Here is a 17,568-nt window from a genome sequence, read left to right as displayed (position 1 = left end):
ACTCAAGTTAACTAATATTTCACTTGCAGAAACCGACTGCCTTTAACTGATTAACTGTCATTTAAATGTATTAACTAAAAATGTTAATGCACAAATAATGCGAGCAAAGTATTACTGTGAACTTAATTCATTTGAGACCACTAAAACAAGATTGTACAAAAAAGATTGAACACCTGCTGTTAACAAGCAGAACCACTGAAGGAAAGAGAAACACTCAAACAGAAAATAGAGAAACACAAGATCTAAAACTGACTTCAAACTAGGGCTGCACGATTTGGGGAAAATGTCATATTGCGATAATTGAGGTCAATATTGCGATTGCGATATGCGATGTAATAAACAAATGGTTTCATGAGTCAACTTGCTTGGTTCTCAAGGAAAAGAAATGCACACACAGATTAGTGATAATCAGCCTAAAGAAAAAAGTTATTTAGTCAAGAGCAGTGAGTGTTTTTCTCTGTTCCCTTTGTTCTTTGATTAACTTTAGCGACAGATTATTATTTTTTTTTATTGCATTTTAACAAGAACAAAACATAATTTACATACAAGAGTACATATAACCATACAGGGGTAAGAAAAATAATAATAAAAAAAGAAAAAAGAAGAAGAAGAAAAAAAAAAGAATAACTTTAGCGACAGATGTAATAATTAGTGGCTACTGTGTACTATCCTTTTAAGACCAGCCGCTGTCAGAGACGCGGATCTCACACGCGCCTCATTCTTTCACGAGTCATCACAACTCTTCATGTTCATCATAAGACTACTCTCATGTTATGAAGACACTCGACAAAAAGACATTTTGGCATAATTGTGTGTGTTATTGTTCGTTCAAGCTCGAAAGAGAACTGTATTCTGTCATGCTGTTTTGTGCGCACGCACGATATTAGCGCGAGTCTTTCTGTGTGTCACAGTCAGACATTCACAGGCAGCGCGTTCATTTTGGCATGTATGTGTGTTGTTCGTTCTACCGCTAAAGAGAACTTGATACTGGCGCGTGTCTATCTGTGTGTGTGTGTGTGTGTGTGTGTGTGTGTGTGTGTCAGTCAGAGTGTGTTTGTTGTTTAATGTGACACAGAGACACTGAAGAGTTAGTATTGTAAAGTCTAAATCCAGCACAGAGGGGTTCAGTGAATGTGTGTGTGAATGTGTGTAAGTGTGTGAGTGTGTGTGTGTCAGAGACGCTGTAGAAGGACAGAGTGCCGGCCGACACGTCCACAAACACTCCTACTCTCTTACAGGATCCTGATCCAGCAGAAACAGCAGTGGAGTTATTATTGTGATGGACAGTGAGTTTGTGATTAGAGTAGTTCAGACTCCAGGACTTCTTATTCAGTCCAAACACACTGTGTCTCCCTCCTTTCCTCTGGATTCCTTTATATGACACTGATATATCAGCATCTCCACTGCATTCAGCCTCCCAGTAACAGCGTCCAGTCAGACTCTCTCCACACAGAACCTGAGGATAAAACTCAAATCTCTTTTGATGATGAGGATACGACTGACTCTCTTCCACACGCGTCACCTTTCTGTTCTCCTCAGACAGAGCGAGACGAGTGTGTGCTGTGTTTGGATCCAGTGTGAGATCAACGGCATCTGAACACAAGAACACACATTACAACAGCAACATTTACAACAACACACACTAAAACTGTGTTTGAGGACTTACATCTGTGTAGTCTTGATGTCATCATGAACTCTTTAACTTCTGAACCATGATCCACACTAGAAACACACACACACACACACACACACACACACACACACACACACACACACACACACACACACACACACACACACACACACACACACACACACACACACACAGAAATAATGAAACAAAACTTTAAAGTACACCTATGAGTGTACCTCTAATAAATATTAATAAATTAGTGATTTTCTTGTTGATCAAAGGAAAATAAACTAATTAAAATTCAAACACACACACACACACACACACACACACACACACACACACACACACACACACACACACACTCCCTCACTCACTCACTCTCCCTCTCTCACTCACTCTCCCTCTGTCTCTCTCTTACACAGACTCACTCTCTCTTACACACTCACACACACTCCCTCACTCACTCTCACGCACACACACACTCACACTCTCTCTCTCTCATACACACACTGCCTCACTCACACTCACTCTCTCTCTCTCACACACTCCCTCACTCTCTCTCACACACACACACTTCACTCTCTCTCTCACACACACACACACACTCCCTCACTCACTCTCTCTGTCTCTCTCTCACACACACTCTCTCTCTCTCACACTCTCAATTTCAATTAAATTCAAATTAGCTTTATTAGCATGACTGTGTAACACAATGTTGCCAAAGCATCAACATATTATATATAAATAATAAAACAAACAAACAATACATATAAGTATAGATCATTTCATATGTAGCATAGTAAATATAAATAAATAGATAAATAAACACAATCTATCCTAATAAATAAATAAATACAGTGGGTCTCTCTAGAGAATTAGCTGACTCTGGCGTTGTGAATAGCTAACACATATTTAGCCGCTAGTGCAGCTGTACTATCATCTTCTCCCAGTAAGAAGGACATTTTCTCAGTGTCGCTCAGTTCAAAAATCGATGAAATCAAGATTTCAAATCTGGGCAGAAAGGTTTCTCTTATACTGGAGTATTTAGAGCAGAAGAGCAGAAAGTGTTCCTCATCCTCAATGTGCTGTAGATCACAGTGTCTACAGATCCTCTGCTCTCTCTCTGTCTACACACATACACACACACACACACACACACACACACACACACACACACACACACACACACACACACACAGAAACTCATAGCGGCAACCCGTCAAAATAAAAGTTCGGTTTAACTTGAAGAAATTGACAGAAATAATTATATTAGGCTACTGTGTACAGTAGATTTAGCTACGTCTCCATGGGATTTTTTTTATAAGCAATATTTACGTTTAAACAGCATGTAGCCTTTAATGCTTATGTATTATTTACTTATGATTACCATCATAAATAAAATAATTGAATTCAATTGAATATTTTTTTCAAATAGTTAAAATAGAAAAATAGTTCCAATAGATTTTGCTGTGGTACCGAAATTGGTACCGAGAACCGTAAAATTTTAATGGTATCGGTACCGCTCGACCTGTCAGTCAACCCATCACCGTATATATATATATATATATGCACCTGCCACTCAACCAGTCACCGTTATACGCACCTGCCACTCAACCCGTCACCGTTATACGCACCTGCCACTCCACCCGTCACCGTTATACGCGCCTGCCACTCGACCAGTCACCGTTATACGCGCCAGCCACTAGACCAGTCACGGATATATGTGCCTGTCACCGCGCCTGTCACAGATGTAACCAGTCTTGGCACCTAAGTGTCGCGCCAGCCACAAGATCTCTCACTGTTTTCATCTACCAGACACTCCGATTGATACACTAGAGCACACAGACAATGCAATCCTGCTCTTATTTACCTTTTTGTCATCTTATCTTATATTTTATTCACTTGTTTTGCCCGTAATTGAGCACTTCTCATGGCTTTTACTAAGCGTCGCACCAGCCAAAAGATCTCTCACTGTTTAAATCAACCAGACACTCCGATTGATACACGAGAGCACACAGACTGTAAAATCCTGCTCTTATTTGCCATCTTATCTTATATTTTATTTGCTCTTTTTGTTCATAATTGAGCGCGGTTGTTGGCTCCAAAACGTCACGCCAGCCTCAAGATCTCCCACTGTTTTACTGCCTGATACTCCGATTGACACGCTGAAGCGAAAAGCAGACGAAGAGTCTTCACTACATCGATTTGTTTGTTTTATAGGCTATTTTATTTCATTTTATTTAGAATATTGCAGAATATCAACATTTAAGGATGAGGTCTTTGAATTTGCATTAGCGAGAACAGCAAAACAAACAAAAAAACTTGTTCAGGCAAAGAACTACATTTTATTTTAATAATTAAAATAAATAGAAATTAGTGCATGGGGTTTTACCAATCTGTGACTCTACGAGTGGCCGTTAAAAAATCAACACCGGCATGGCATATCCAACACAAATGGACTCATATACTGAATTTAGAGTGTGAAATTGACAGCATTTTAATGATTCATATAAAATATAAAAATAAAAGAGAGGGAGGCAATGTTTTGCACTGGCCAGTTGTTATTTTGCCAGTTTTTCACACAAACATCTAATGCGAAAGATGGGAGCTATAGGACATTAACTTCCTGGTTGAAACAACCGTAATTTCTACATAGACCTTTATCAGAATATCGATCACAAGTAGCTTAATAATTATGATGTACTGTACCATAACAACAATTTGCAAAAAAAAAAAAAAAAAAAAGTAAATAAAATAAATTCAAATAAATAGGCCTAGGCTATAAAACAAACAAAATGATGTAGTGAGGAATCTTCGTCTGCTTTTCCCTTCAGTGAAGTATCAGGCAGTAAAACAGAGATTTTGAGGCCGGCGCGACGCTAAGGTGATGTGACGCGCTCCATTATGGACAAAAAGAGGGAATAAAATATAAGATAAGATGACAAATAGATAAATAAGAACAGGACTGCACTGTCTGTTTGCACATGTGCATAAATCGGAGTGTCTCTGGTACATGTAAATAGTGAGAGGTCTTGAGGCAGGCGAGAAGCTTGGAGCTGACGCGCGCTGAATTATGAACAAAAAGAGTGAATAAAATGTAAGATGAGATGGCAAATAAGAGCAGGATTGCACTTGTCTGTTTGCACATGGGCATCAAATTGAGATCTGGTAGATTTAGAGATTAGAGATCTTGAGGCAGGCGCGACGCTAGGTTGTGGCTGGCGCGACGCGTAGGTGTCAAGACTCGCGCTCCAGATTAAATGGCGGAAAGAATATAAAGTAAGGTGTATGGTGTATAGCAAATGGGTAGGCTAAATAAAAGTAGAAGTAAACCCGGGATGCATGTCTTATAGGGCTGGGTATTGATTCAGATGTTACAATTCGATTCGATTTCCATTTGCAAGCTCTAAATTAAATTAGATTTCGATTCGACTCAATGAATATATATTTAATACAAATCCTATATTTATAAAGAAAAAAAAAAGAACAGCGACGACAGATCTTGTGGTCTAGCCAGTAAAGAAGTGTCTTTATATCTGTATTTTGTTTTTTCTTTGTTAGTTGTTGTCTGTTTTGTTTAATTTCGATCCCTGGTTGGTATGTTCGTTATTATTGTGACGTCTGTTGTGAGTGAGTGAATAAATAGATTTGAGCGATTTCGCCATTTACTCGTTCTTGTTTATGTTACGTAGATCTCTTCTCTTAGAGCTGATAATTTTTATGAGAGGTCGTAACAGTCTATTTGATCATATGCATCAGTCAGAGAACACTATAGGGAACGAACACGTTCTTTTCGCCTGTTTGGACACTTCACACACGTTTGCACCGCCTGTTTGGTTTACCTGTTTATGCGTTCATAACGTGCGTTTTGTCCTACTTAAAACATGTTTTCGACGCCCATTTTTGTTACGATAAACGCGCGACAAAAACATGCGTTTTCAGTGACCCCAAAATAGAAGATCACACGTCCCCAATCAGATGCCTGACCAGGCGTTTATGAATACTTTGTCTTGCCATAGTGCACGGCTCAAGTACGCTCGTAACCGTGCACTCAGACAAAGACGAGACAAAACCGAGAGTGTCAGAGCTCTGTCACAAAACCAATAATTGAACTAGACAGAAGTGACAGAACCCTGACAGACACTTTGTTTATGATGGGATAATTCTCGAGTTTCAGTCAGAATTCAGCCAGAGAAAGCACGCACTTCGTTTCAGCGATGACTAATCTGAACGCCACTGATTGGCCATCACACTCAAACTCAACAGAAACGTGTGCGATTGGTTATACATGATTAAAAATGCTTTGTCACAGTTTTTAATAAATGTTACAAGTAATACTGTCTGAAGGCAAATGCTTGGATGGGTAAAAAAAAAAAAAAAAAAAGTCTGAAAATTGCTTTCCAAAACAACAATTGTGGCTGTTCATGCGTTTATGTCTAGGATTGTTGTTGATCTTTAACATTATAGTTATGAACAATACGACATCTTTTGAAATGCAGTGCCGTTATAATTAAAAAAAATTCTGTACTTTTATGGGGGATTTCATTTTTGTATTTAATTTATTTGTAAATTGACTGTGAAATAAAGTTTTAAACATATATATATATATATAAAATAACCTCTCTCACACACACGCCGTGTCATAAATGGGTTCACAGACATGTTCGAGAAGGTTATCTGTTTGGGTGATCGGTGTAAGATGGAGGTCTCTTAACCCCCTGGGGTCGGCTATCGCGCCGGCTCGTTTTTAGTGCAAAAAAAAAAAATTTATCTTATATGCTTGTGTTATACATCAATCGATCCTGTTTAGTGTGTATTTTTTTGTGTATGCTCATAATAAAAACAAAGTGTTGTGCTTTTCGCCAAATAAAGAAAAATAAACATGATGCGAGTTCTGCCTACTCTCCGTCAGTGAAGTCAATTCTGAAACGCGTCCGAAAATGAACTGTAACTCAGCGAATACTCAGTCAAACAGGCATACAGACACACAGGCATGAAGCTTGAATTCTCTTATTTTAAATGAAGTAATTTTTATAAAAAACAAATATTCACAGTTTATATAATATGTATGTAAAGAGAGAGATGTCAGTCGTTCTCATCTCAGCTAATTTTTAATGTGACTCCGCCTACGGAGACCGCGCTATTCAAACGCAAATGTGAGGCGATCCATACAAACCTGTGAAACGCCCTACTACTACTACTACTATGGCCGTTCATGTCGAGTGCGACGAACTGCTTCCCGTTTTGAGCGTCTCTCTTCCAGAAATGACTTGTAGGACTCCTGAGAGTCCCTGCGGCCGTTGTTAATTGCTGCACGCCAGTTGGGTCTGTCATTTGCAACAGGCTTGTGCACAATTCAGAATTGAATTGAGAATGACTCCTTAATTCCAATTCAATTCTTGAATTTGAATTGAATTTGAATTGATGTCAAAAACGGGATCAAGAATTACAATTCGAATTTGAATTAAAGGAGGCAGAATTGCAATTCAATAAAAATTCAAAGAAATTCTATATTTTAAGTGAAGTGTTTAACAATTAAGCTTTACAGTATATGTCAGATATGATTGCATTATAAATGATATTAGTTTGAACTACTTGTACAGATTACATTAAAAGGATATGTTTTCCCCCAGCAATGAATTTTAAAAGCTCTAGTCACAGAACAAATAATTAAGTTTGATTTATTGTAATTGTAATTTTGTGGAACATGATGGAACATAACTCCATTTCCCAGAATGCTTTACTTTAACCAAGTATTTAACCCTTGTGTTATGTTGGAATTCTGTGCACTCCCCTTATGGTTTGGGTCAAATTGAATTGGATTCAATACAATTCCTCAAAAATCACACTATGAAAAACAACACAGATTCAGGTACAAACTGTAAACTTTTAATATCAACATTTGTCAAATATTCCAAAAAATTATATATCTGAAGATATGATTTAATGAAAATGTTTTTTAACCATTTTTTAAAACTGTTTTGTTTTGACAAAATTTGAATATACATTATATTTTTATATATTTGAATATACATTTTTTTAAATTATTTTATTTTATTTATTTTTTGCTTAGAACATCATAACTGTACAATTAATCTGAGCTAATTTTTCCTGCTGTCTATGTCAAAGTCTCAAGATATTTCATATATCTTCAATATATAAATGAGAGCTTATTTTACTATCTGTGTCTGTCAAAGATTTTCATTTGTAATTTGCAATTAATTCTGAACACCATGATTTAGCTTTTTCAAGTGTGTTTGGTTTGGGTTAGAGCACTTTTAGATACACTTACACTTTAGAACTGGAGTTGATGCCCTGACATACATAAAGAAAATGTTTTTATTTTGCGTCTGTACAGTTGCTTTTGAATAGCTGCCTATGATGGTCACTGTATTGAAATAAGTGTGGAAAACCTATTTTTTTAGGTAGTAAAAAAATAAAATAAAGTATAACCAAGAAATGTTATTATTTTGGGTCCGTACAGTTGCCTTAGAGCGTTAAAATATGCAGGTCAAATTGACCCGCAAACATCATGAAAGTAACAGTAATTTTGTTTGTAAATGTCAAAAAACACCAGCATGTTGAAACTTTGCATGCGTGTTCGTGATGATAAATGAGAAAAAGTCACAAAATATCAAGAAAAAAAACATAGGTTAACCAGTATTTCCAGCAACTATAAAATCTAAACGGGTCAAATTGACCCACAACATAACTCAAGGGTTGCTAAACAATTTGAGGTGGACATTTGTTTGAAAGCACAATTTGATGGGCAACACTGGACTTTTTAAGTTTCAGAAGTCCCTTACAACTTCACTCTGCACCTGTTGAGAGAATCTTTAGTGTTGCAGTAAAGATATTCAGACCAGAACGGTGCAGACTCAATGAAAAAACATTTGAGGAGCTATTGAGAATTAGATGCAACAGTGTTGCTCAGTAATTTTTTGGATTGGAATAAATGATAACTGCATTTACAACAACTTTGTGTTTGTGTGATTACTTTGAAATGAAAATGACATTGGAACAAAAATAATTAAACAACACTGAGGGGGTAATTTATTTCAAGAATTTGATCAATATATATTTTAGAACAAAATTTATGCAGGGTTGAGGAGTAAATAGTTACGTCAAATGAAATATCTGTTATTAAATTACAAAATTAATGTAATTGTATTTAGTTGTATTACTGAGGTAAAATGTTTAATTCAATTAGTTACTAATCAACTTAAAACGAAATTGCTTTGCATTGATAAAGTTATCCAAATAAAGTAATCCAAACCACATCTATAATGGGTAACTAAAAACAGTAAGCAATAACATTTCCAAAGTAACCTTCCTAACACTGAATAGATTCGAGACTCAACCCAATCTTTCTGTACATGTGTGACTGTGTGGAATTGCTTTGAATTGCCGTGAATTTAATTCCACTTCCTGTCATTCCAATTCAAATTCAATTCAATGTCCAGTGGGGCGGAGTAAATTCAATTCAAATTCCAATTCATGAATTGAATGGAGGCCAATTCTGAAATTCTGAATTTTGCACAAGCCTGATTTGCAAGTGCCTCCCAATTGTCCAGGTTGATGGAGAAGGCCTGAAGATCCCTCTTAATGACGTCTTTGAAACGTAGATGGGGACGACCCTGTTTGCGGGGGGCATTTGCCAGCTCGCCATACAGCAAGATTTTTGGGAGGCGGATGTCATTCATTCGATAAATATGTCCACAGTCCAACGGAGGTGGCGTTCACGAAGGATGGTGTACAGGTCACTGGAACCAGTTCTCTCAAGTATGACAGAGTTTGGCACATGGTCCTTCCAGCATACACCCAGTATGGAGCGGAGGCAGCGAAAATGGAAGGCGTTGAGGCGATGTTCATGCCTCCTGTAAGTTGTCCATGTCTCACTTGCATATAGTAAGGTGCTAAGTACACATGCATGGTATACACGGACTTTGAGGAGCAATGAGGGGTTCTTGTTGTGCCAGACACGCTTGCTCAATTTTCCAAACACCGATGATGCCCTCCCAATGCGCATGTCAAGCTCTGTGTCAAGGTTATTGTTGTTTGATACTGTGGAACCCAGATAGGTGAATTTGTCTACCACAGATAGAAGTGTGTTGTTAATGTATACTGTAGGGTTCAGGGTTGCAGGTTGGGCAAGGATAACTGTCTTTCCAAGACTGATCTGCAAACCAAACTCTAGACATGCAGCGGCAAAAGATGAGCAGAGTAGTTGTAGATCTGCCTCTGAGTGGGCAACAAAGGCAGCATCATCAGCATAAAGCAGCTCACGTACCATAACATGGCGTACTTTGGTCTTCGCCCGCAGTCTGGCCAGATTGAACAGTTTTCCTGAGCTGCGGGTGTGTAGAAGGATACCCGAGTCATCAGGGAAGGCACGGCGTAGTAGGGCAGAGAAGAAAATTCCGAAAAGGGTAGGAGCAAGGACACATCCCTGCTTTACTCTACGCCTTATCCGGAACTCTTCAGAGCGAGTGCCTTCAAACTGTACGGTTGCCTTCATGCCCTCATGAAACTCAGTGATCACCTTCAATGACTTTGGAGGGCAGCCAAGTCTTTGTAGAATGAGGAAAAGTCCAGATCGACTAACGTAGTCAAAAGCCTTGGTCAGGTCTACAAACACCAAGAACAGAGGTTTATGCTGTTCAATACACTTTTCCTGTAGTTGACGAACACAGAACACCATGTCTGCTATGGAGCGGCCAGCACGAAACCCACACTGGCTTTCAGGGAGGATACGGTCAGCAAGGATTTGTAGACGTGGTAGAATAGTGCGAGCAAATATCTTGCCAGCAAGACTGAGCAAAGATATTCCTCTGAAGTTGTTACAGTCTGCACGGTCCCCCTTGTTCTTATAGATGGTAATGATGTTGGCATCTCTAAGGATATCTGGGAGATATCCACTCTTCCAGCACATCACAACCAGATGATGTAGGACAGAGGCAAGAACATCACCGCCTGCCTTATAAGCCTCAGGGGGGAGGCCGTCAGCTCCGGGAGACTTGTTATTTTTCAGTGCTTTAATTGCAGATTTGACTTCCTCAATGGTAATATCTGCATCCAGATCAGACATAGGGGGGAGCTCAGGAACAGCAGCAGTTATTGCCAGTGTGCTGGCTGTGACAGGCTGAGCATAAAGAAGGCTATAGTGCTCTGCCCATCTCGCCAATTGAGATTCCAAATCAGTCAGAAGTTCACCTGATAGGGAACAGAGTGGAGAGGATTTTTTAGGGACTGGGCCCAAGGCTTCTTTCAGACCTTCAAAGACTCCTCGAATGTTTCCAATGGATGCACTTGACTCAATACGGTCACACAGTGTGCTCCAGTAAGCCTGCATGGCTGTGCGAGTGACCCGCTGGACATTGCGGCATGCCTGCTTCAAAGCTGCCTTATTTGAGCGAGTGTTATGCTGCAGGTAGGATAGTCTAGCTGAACGTTTAGAGTCAATTGCAGGTAGGAGCAGGCTGACATGGGTTTTGAACCAGTCAGGCTGGGATCTGGATCGCTTTCCAAAGATGGAAAATGCAGCCTTTGTGGTAGCAGAGTGGAAGTGCTGCCAGGCAGCCGTGATGTCTGCATGAGGAGGTGAGGAGTAAAAGCTGGAAGCAAGTAGTTCCTGGAACGCATGCTGCGACGCAGGAACATAGGTTGCAGAAACATCCAGACGAGGAGTAGGCTTTGGCCTGGCGTAATGAAACTTGTTTGGGACCATCCTTAGTTTGCAACGTAGAAGGGCATGATCAGTGTCACAATCTGCTGAGTGTAGTGATCGGCAGTGTGTTACTTCCTTCAAATGTTCACGCTTCACCAGTACATGGTCAAGTTGGTGCCAGCGCTTAGAACGTGGATGACGCCAGGTGACCTTGGAGGAGCTTGAGCCCTGAAAGAATGAGGAGGGGACACAGAGTTTGTGGGTGCTACAAAATTCCAGTAAGCGCTGACCGTTGTCATTCATGTTGCCATATCCATGGCTTCCCAGAATGTCAGGCCATGCACTAGAGTTAGCACCCACTCGGGCATTAAAGTCACCAAGGATCATCAAACGTTCGGTTGAGGAGGTCTTCTGAACAATGGCGCTAAGTTGATTGTAGAATGATTCCTTTACATCTTGATCAGAAGTCAGTGTAGGGGCGTAAGTGGCTATGATTGTAACTGGGCCACAGTTTGTGTGCAGACGCAGTGAGGAGAGGCGTGAGGAGATGGGCACAGGTTTTTCCACTGAGGAAAGTAGCTTGTTTTGGATTGCAAAGCCAACACCGTGCATTGGTCTGTCACCGTCTGGGTATCCATTCCAGAATAAAGTATAGTTTTTTTCCCGGACAGAGCCAACACCGTTCAGCCAGGTTTCACTCAGGGCAGCGATGGAGTAGTTCTGCATTAATCAGGGCTGATTTATGAGGTGAGACGCAGTCCATGTCAGAACTAACACCAAGAGAATGCACATTCCAGCATGCGATGGAGGTGTATGCAACAGTTGCAGGATGACGACCAGGACGCGCCTGCCGTACACGCGAACCTTGCCGAGCAACGACAGCACTCTTAAGGACAGAGTGCTCCCGAGTTGCCAGTCGTGGGGGCTGAATGTTTGACGTCATAATGGAGAGATGAGATGCTCATAGTAGAGAGCGCCCGGGCAAAATTTAAGTGAAAGCATGCATGCCCAGGTCAAACTTCCACCTCTGGACTCAGTGCTACAGATTCCAACGGAACACAGGTGTGTGACGGTTGGTGTAGTTATGAGTTGCCCCGCAGTGACCAACTAACTAGGTCTATTGCCCCGTGACCATTGGCGAGGTGCTCTTCTGCTCACCGGGCGACTGAGACAGACCGACTCAGGTGCTGTGAAAGCAGACGCGCTCTGATACTCAGCATACCAGCCCCTGCTGCCGGGCTAGCAGGGTGGACTGGGTTTCGTCTTGTCTCTCGCCTTTGACCTGTCTGGCTTGCTTAAAGCTACCAGGGGTACAAGTCCCCCGCCAGCTTAGCTCTCAGGGTCATTGGGACTCACAAGCTGTTCCACCACGACAAGGTACCAGTCCAAGGAACAGGACCCACATCCGCTGGATAAGGCCGGTGAAACACTGGATGCGTGGCGTAAGCGTCTCAGCTGCGTGGCGTGTCCGTTTTTATTTCGGCTCCCATGTTAACAGTTTAGAGTTTGCACACTGCCTGTGTGAGACGCGCATCTCAGGCGCGGCACGAGCCGCGTGGAAAACGCGTGCATTCTAGAAATAGAACCGACGCCTATTTTTCACGCGACACGCAAGCGTCTTGGAAGCGTTTCCATGCAAAATTGAATAGGAAAATCTGTTTATTTGTCATTTTGACACGAATACATATTAATAAATGTCCTTTTGATGTTTAAAAGTGTCTAGGTTTTGACATAAATGCAAATATAAATGTAATTTTACAAAATATGATCGATTTTCAAATACTGCTGTATTGAATGAACAGCTTTTAGCAAACTCTATTGCTATACTGAGATGAGGAATATATACTGTATGTGTTTTGTCAAAAATAAAGTCATCAACTAACTAATGAATACTTTACTTTGAAATACGTATGATAAAATGTATACTTTAATTTTGAAAGACGTTGACTAGTTTTGAAAAAATTATAAAGTATGTATGTGCATGCATATATATATATGTGTGTGTATATATGAAGAGTTCAGATGCAAAAGCCTCTAAATGCCATCTGAAATTTTCTCCTAGAATGATCATTTTTATGAAGCTTGTATATTTAAGTTAGCTATAGGTGACACGCCTGAATGAATGGCTCATTAAGTATGCAGGGACATAGTCTCACCAGGTGTGAACTACTAAATATGCATGATGCTGTTGGAGCGTTTACGCCCCATCCGCATATTGGCTTTCCAAACTAAAAGTGTTTCACAAAACTAAAATCAATGTATCGTTTTATGTGAATGATTAGGCAGGATGATTTTCATATCATTTTGAAGAAAAAACACTAGGCGATGACATCCATTAGTCAAAAGTCTTATTGCCACATATTAAGTATGTGTTTTGTGGCCTTATTTCAGAAACTTTAATTTTTAGTTTTTTCGATAACCATGCATTTAAACATTATTCTCTTAAAAATTAAAACATGTACATACATGTGGCTCACATATTATGGAAGTCCTGTTTGTGCTATATAGAGTGAATTTACACCTTTGCCATTAATATGTTTATAAGCAACTGAAAAAAGCACAAATGTCAGGGCATGTCAGAACATCTCAAGGACCCCAAAAACACCCTAGACCCCAGAGGGTTAAAGAGTATGTTGGGAAATGAAGGAGGAAGTTCTTTGTGTCTTTGTGAGGTTTCTACAGCTTCTATAGTATCAGAGTCTATACATTATTTTCTCAACACATTCTCACTAACAACTCGTCTGGATGCTTTGTCAGGACTGCTTGGTGTCCCTTTTTAACACACTGGGACTCCATCAATGTTCAAAAACTATTAAAAACTCTCAGTCTCTCTCACATACACACCAGCCAGGATGATTCTTACGGGTCCACTTACTTGAGTTTGTCCAGTGTGCAGTCTGGATGGTTCATTGCATCAGAGAGCAGCTTCAGTCCTGATTCTCCTGGGTGATTGTAGCTCAGATCCAGCTCTCTCAGGTGTGAAGGGTTTGAACTCAGAGCTGAAGCCAGAGCAGCACAACCTTCTTCTGTCACCAAACACTGAGATAATCTACAACAACAGTAAATGTTCATGTCAGTGTGCTTTATTTTTAGAGAATATACACTACAATAAACAACACAGCTCTTCAACCCAGTGATTATCTTTACAAGGACCTCTGATTGATTGCAATAAGTGATGTTGAGATTACCCCATTTCAAAATTGACCGTGATTGCAATGGTCATGTTATTAAAGAGTAAGAATTTGGAAGCTATGGTTAAAGATAAATAAACAAATAAATAAATAAATAAATTAGTTTTTCAGACTGTGTGTGGCGTGCCCTCTGTCTGGATACTCTGTGAGGCTGTTACTATAGTAGCTGAGTTCACTAGGTGATTGTCTAGGTAAGGCAGGGTGCGTGCAAATCAACTTTCAGCGCATGTGAAACTCTCAAATTGAAAACATGGTGGAACAATGCAATCTCTTGTACTTGCCCAAGAATGCATGTGACAGATCGCTATAGCCGCATATCTGTTTAAGCAGAAACATGGAGCGCACCTGAACTGATAATCTCTGCATCTGTGCATCTCTGCACCTGAACTGATCATCTCTGTATCTGTGCATCTATGCACTTGAACTGATCACTGTACTACTAGTTTGTCATGAACACTTCCTCTGAAAATCCTCCTGTCTGCCACCGGAGGTCTCCCTCATCTGAGTATTAGCTCTTGGACTACAAAGCTCAGACCTCACATAGCTGGACTGATTGCACAAACTAGGGCTGGACAATAATTCAATATCAATATATATCACAATATAATTTTTTTCAATAACGGTGATAGGATTTTTAAACACATTTCCGATATTTCAATATATATTACAGGAATGGGCTACGTTTACATGCAACCAGATAAACCATTAGTAATCAGATTGATGGCTCGATCGGACTGAAAAGCCTTAATTTAATCAGATTAACTTTGAGGTAAGCTAACTTAATATTACAATCATTTAATCAGTTCCAACGAACTGATTGACAATTTATTTATTCTAAGAACAATGTATCTTTCATGGTCACTGAAAAATAATTATTCCTTAGCTTGTACAGCACTTAGAGCATGTAACAAGATCAAGATCGTAAAAGGGACTTTGTATGCAAACAGAGAATCAGAAACCAAATGCATAATTGTGCACAAGTTTTATTAACTAAATCACAAACATGACTAAACTAAACAAACAAACATACATACATTCATCCATACAAACATGCATAGGTAAGGTGGTGAGTATTATGGAACCAGAAGCAGGAAATAGAACTATGAAAAATATCTATTTAACATTGAAAAGAACCATCAGCTTATTTCAGAGCACCTCATTAAATTGATACTTGCATGGTCAGTTGCAGTGGCTACAATTCTTGAAGTGGTTGAAATTGGAGTGCGTTGATGGGTCCCAAAAGTCACTGGTGCAAGTTGCCATCGTTTTCTTCTCTGCTTAATAGAGAAGATGAGGATGGCTGGGATGGTGGTTTCGACGCTGTTGTGGGTCGGAGCTTGCATGGTGGCATCGAGCACATGGCTGTTGTGAGTCGAAGCCTGCTGGACGGCATGGCATCCTGAAGTGGCGAGAAGAGCCAGGAGTTGATCATTGACCATTCTGTGATGGTAAAGTTGCAGTTTTTCTGGATTGAAGAAGAGTCTGACTCCAGTATGAATGCAGGGCAGGCGTTGCTCAGGCCTGTTGGGCCCTGGGAGCCCATACCCCCCCCCTCCACCCGCCCCCCGCCCCCCGCCCAGTATCAGCAGAAGCAGTGTTGTAGCCAGATGAGACGAGCCAAGAGAGAGCGGGCGGTCACTGTGGCCTGTCTCTAATAAAGCCTGAGAACGGCTCCACCTCTCTGGGTTTTGCTGGACCAATGAAAAGGGTGGAGTTTCTGGCGGGAGTTTCCTCTGTGACGTGGATTTACGAGCCTTTGTACTAAGCGTGCTCATTTGCAATGGCACACTGGGTTGGTTTCTGAAGGTAAAACTAAGATAGATTCTTGTAATACTAATATGTTGTACCGCTATCGGAATATCATGTACACAATCATTTCGATCTTCAAATTACCAATTTATAGAAACCAAACATGGTATGCGTGGGGTTACATTGGCTGGGGTTACATCCTACATTATGCGTTGGGTTACATCCTTTACCAAAGTAAATCATTCACAAAATGTTCTGGAATGCATGTTAATTTCATGTTAATCAGTTCATCAATAAATTAATGCAGGAGAGTCTGTTTTAATGTGTTCTGTAGGTTTTGTAGCAGGACCCTATTCACATTGCTACAGGTCATAAAACTAACTTATCTGATCGTTGTCAGGGTAACTAAGACCGTCTTGTCCTGTTTGGGGGATGGGACGCCGATCCCAGAGAAGTTTGAACGTTTTTATGGTACATGTGCCAAATAATTGTGTCTGATTTGGTCTCATTCGTTACAGACACGTGTCGCATGGGACCATTGATACTTTTGCCTCTTTTCTTAGCTTAATGCTGTTCGCTATTCACTCCCATTATGTGAATGGGTGTGAGCTGGAATTATTTTTTTTTATTCTCCTTCTATGGTTCAAAAAAAGAAGGGCATACTGCATTAGAACAACAGCAGGGTGAGTAAATGATCACTTAATTTTTGGGTGAATTATCCTTTTAAGTGAGTTGCATAGAATATTAGAATATAACACATTGACATATATATATATATTAGGGTGGTCCTTATTTTTAAAGTATCCAATTGTAATGCTCTTAACCCTTCAAATTGTTCCTTTATATAAGAAAATACAGCATGCCAATTTTTATGGCAGTAACATAATAATTCCTGGTAGCTCAATAGCTTTAAACTTTCTGAGATTTTGATGATTTTCGTAAAAACAGATCATTTGAATTGGTATTGTACCTGGCTAGTAAAATTCCAAAAAAATAACCATAAAAGCATCTAATGCACCATATATTTCTAAATATGTATTTTAAATGCATATCTCAGTTTACTTTAGTGATCGACCGATGTATCGGTTTACCGATATTTTTCCCGATATTTAAGCATTTTCCCATAATCGGGTATCGGTTTTGTAATATCGGATTCGCCGATAAACGGCGCCATCTTGTGGCCGTTTTGAGAATTCCGCCATTGCAGCCCGCGTCTGAGGAGATCAGTCAACAACAACTCTGTGCACAGGTAAAACATATGTTCTGCTTGCTTTGCTTTAATTATTCAACTTTATTTAACATAACAGACATGCAGAAATGAGATT

At 39.9% G+C, this 17,568-nt stretch overlaps 1 protein-coding gene across 1 annotated transcript in view; it reads right to left on the bottom strand.

Annotated features, from left to right (window-relative positions):
* Positions 1 to 512: 512 nt before the first annotated feature.
* LOC307170480 (uncharacterized protein) overlaps positions 513 to 17,568 on the bottom strand; it is a 154,942-nt gene continuing 137,886 nt past the window's right edge. The window contains exons 6-8 of the mRNA XM_079891600.1: positions 14,179 to 14,352; positions 1,667 to 1,722; positions 513 to 1,593 (exon numbers count right to left, since the gene is read on the bottom strand). Coding sequence (XP_079747726.1) covers positions 1,040 to 1,593; positions 1,667 to 1,722; positions 14,179 to 14,352 — 784 coding nt within the window. The 3' untranslated portion in view covers positions 513 to 1,039. The remainder of the gene's footprint in view (positions 1,594 to 1,666; positions 1,723 to 14,178; positions 14,353 to 17,568) is intronic.

The sequence above is a fragment of the Squalius cephalus genome (genome assembly GCF_949319135.1).
Source record: "Squalius cephalus genome assembly, chromosome: 1".
Lineage (NCBI taxonomy): Eukaryota > Metazoa > Chordata > Actinopteri > Cypriniformes > Leuciscidae > Squalius > Squalius cephalus.
The sequence above is the reverse complement of the archived record's forward strand: the minus strand, read 5'-3'. Positions and strand labels throughout refer to the sequence as shown.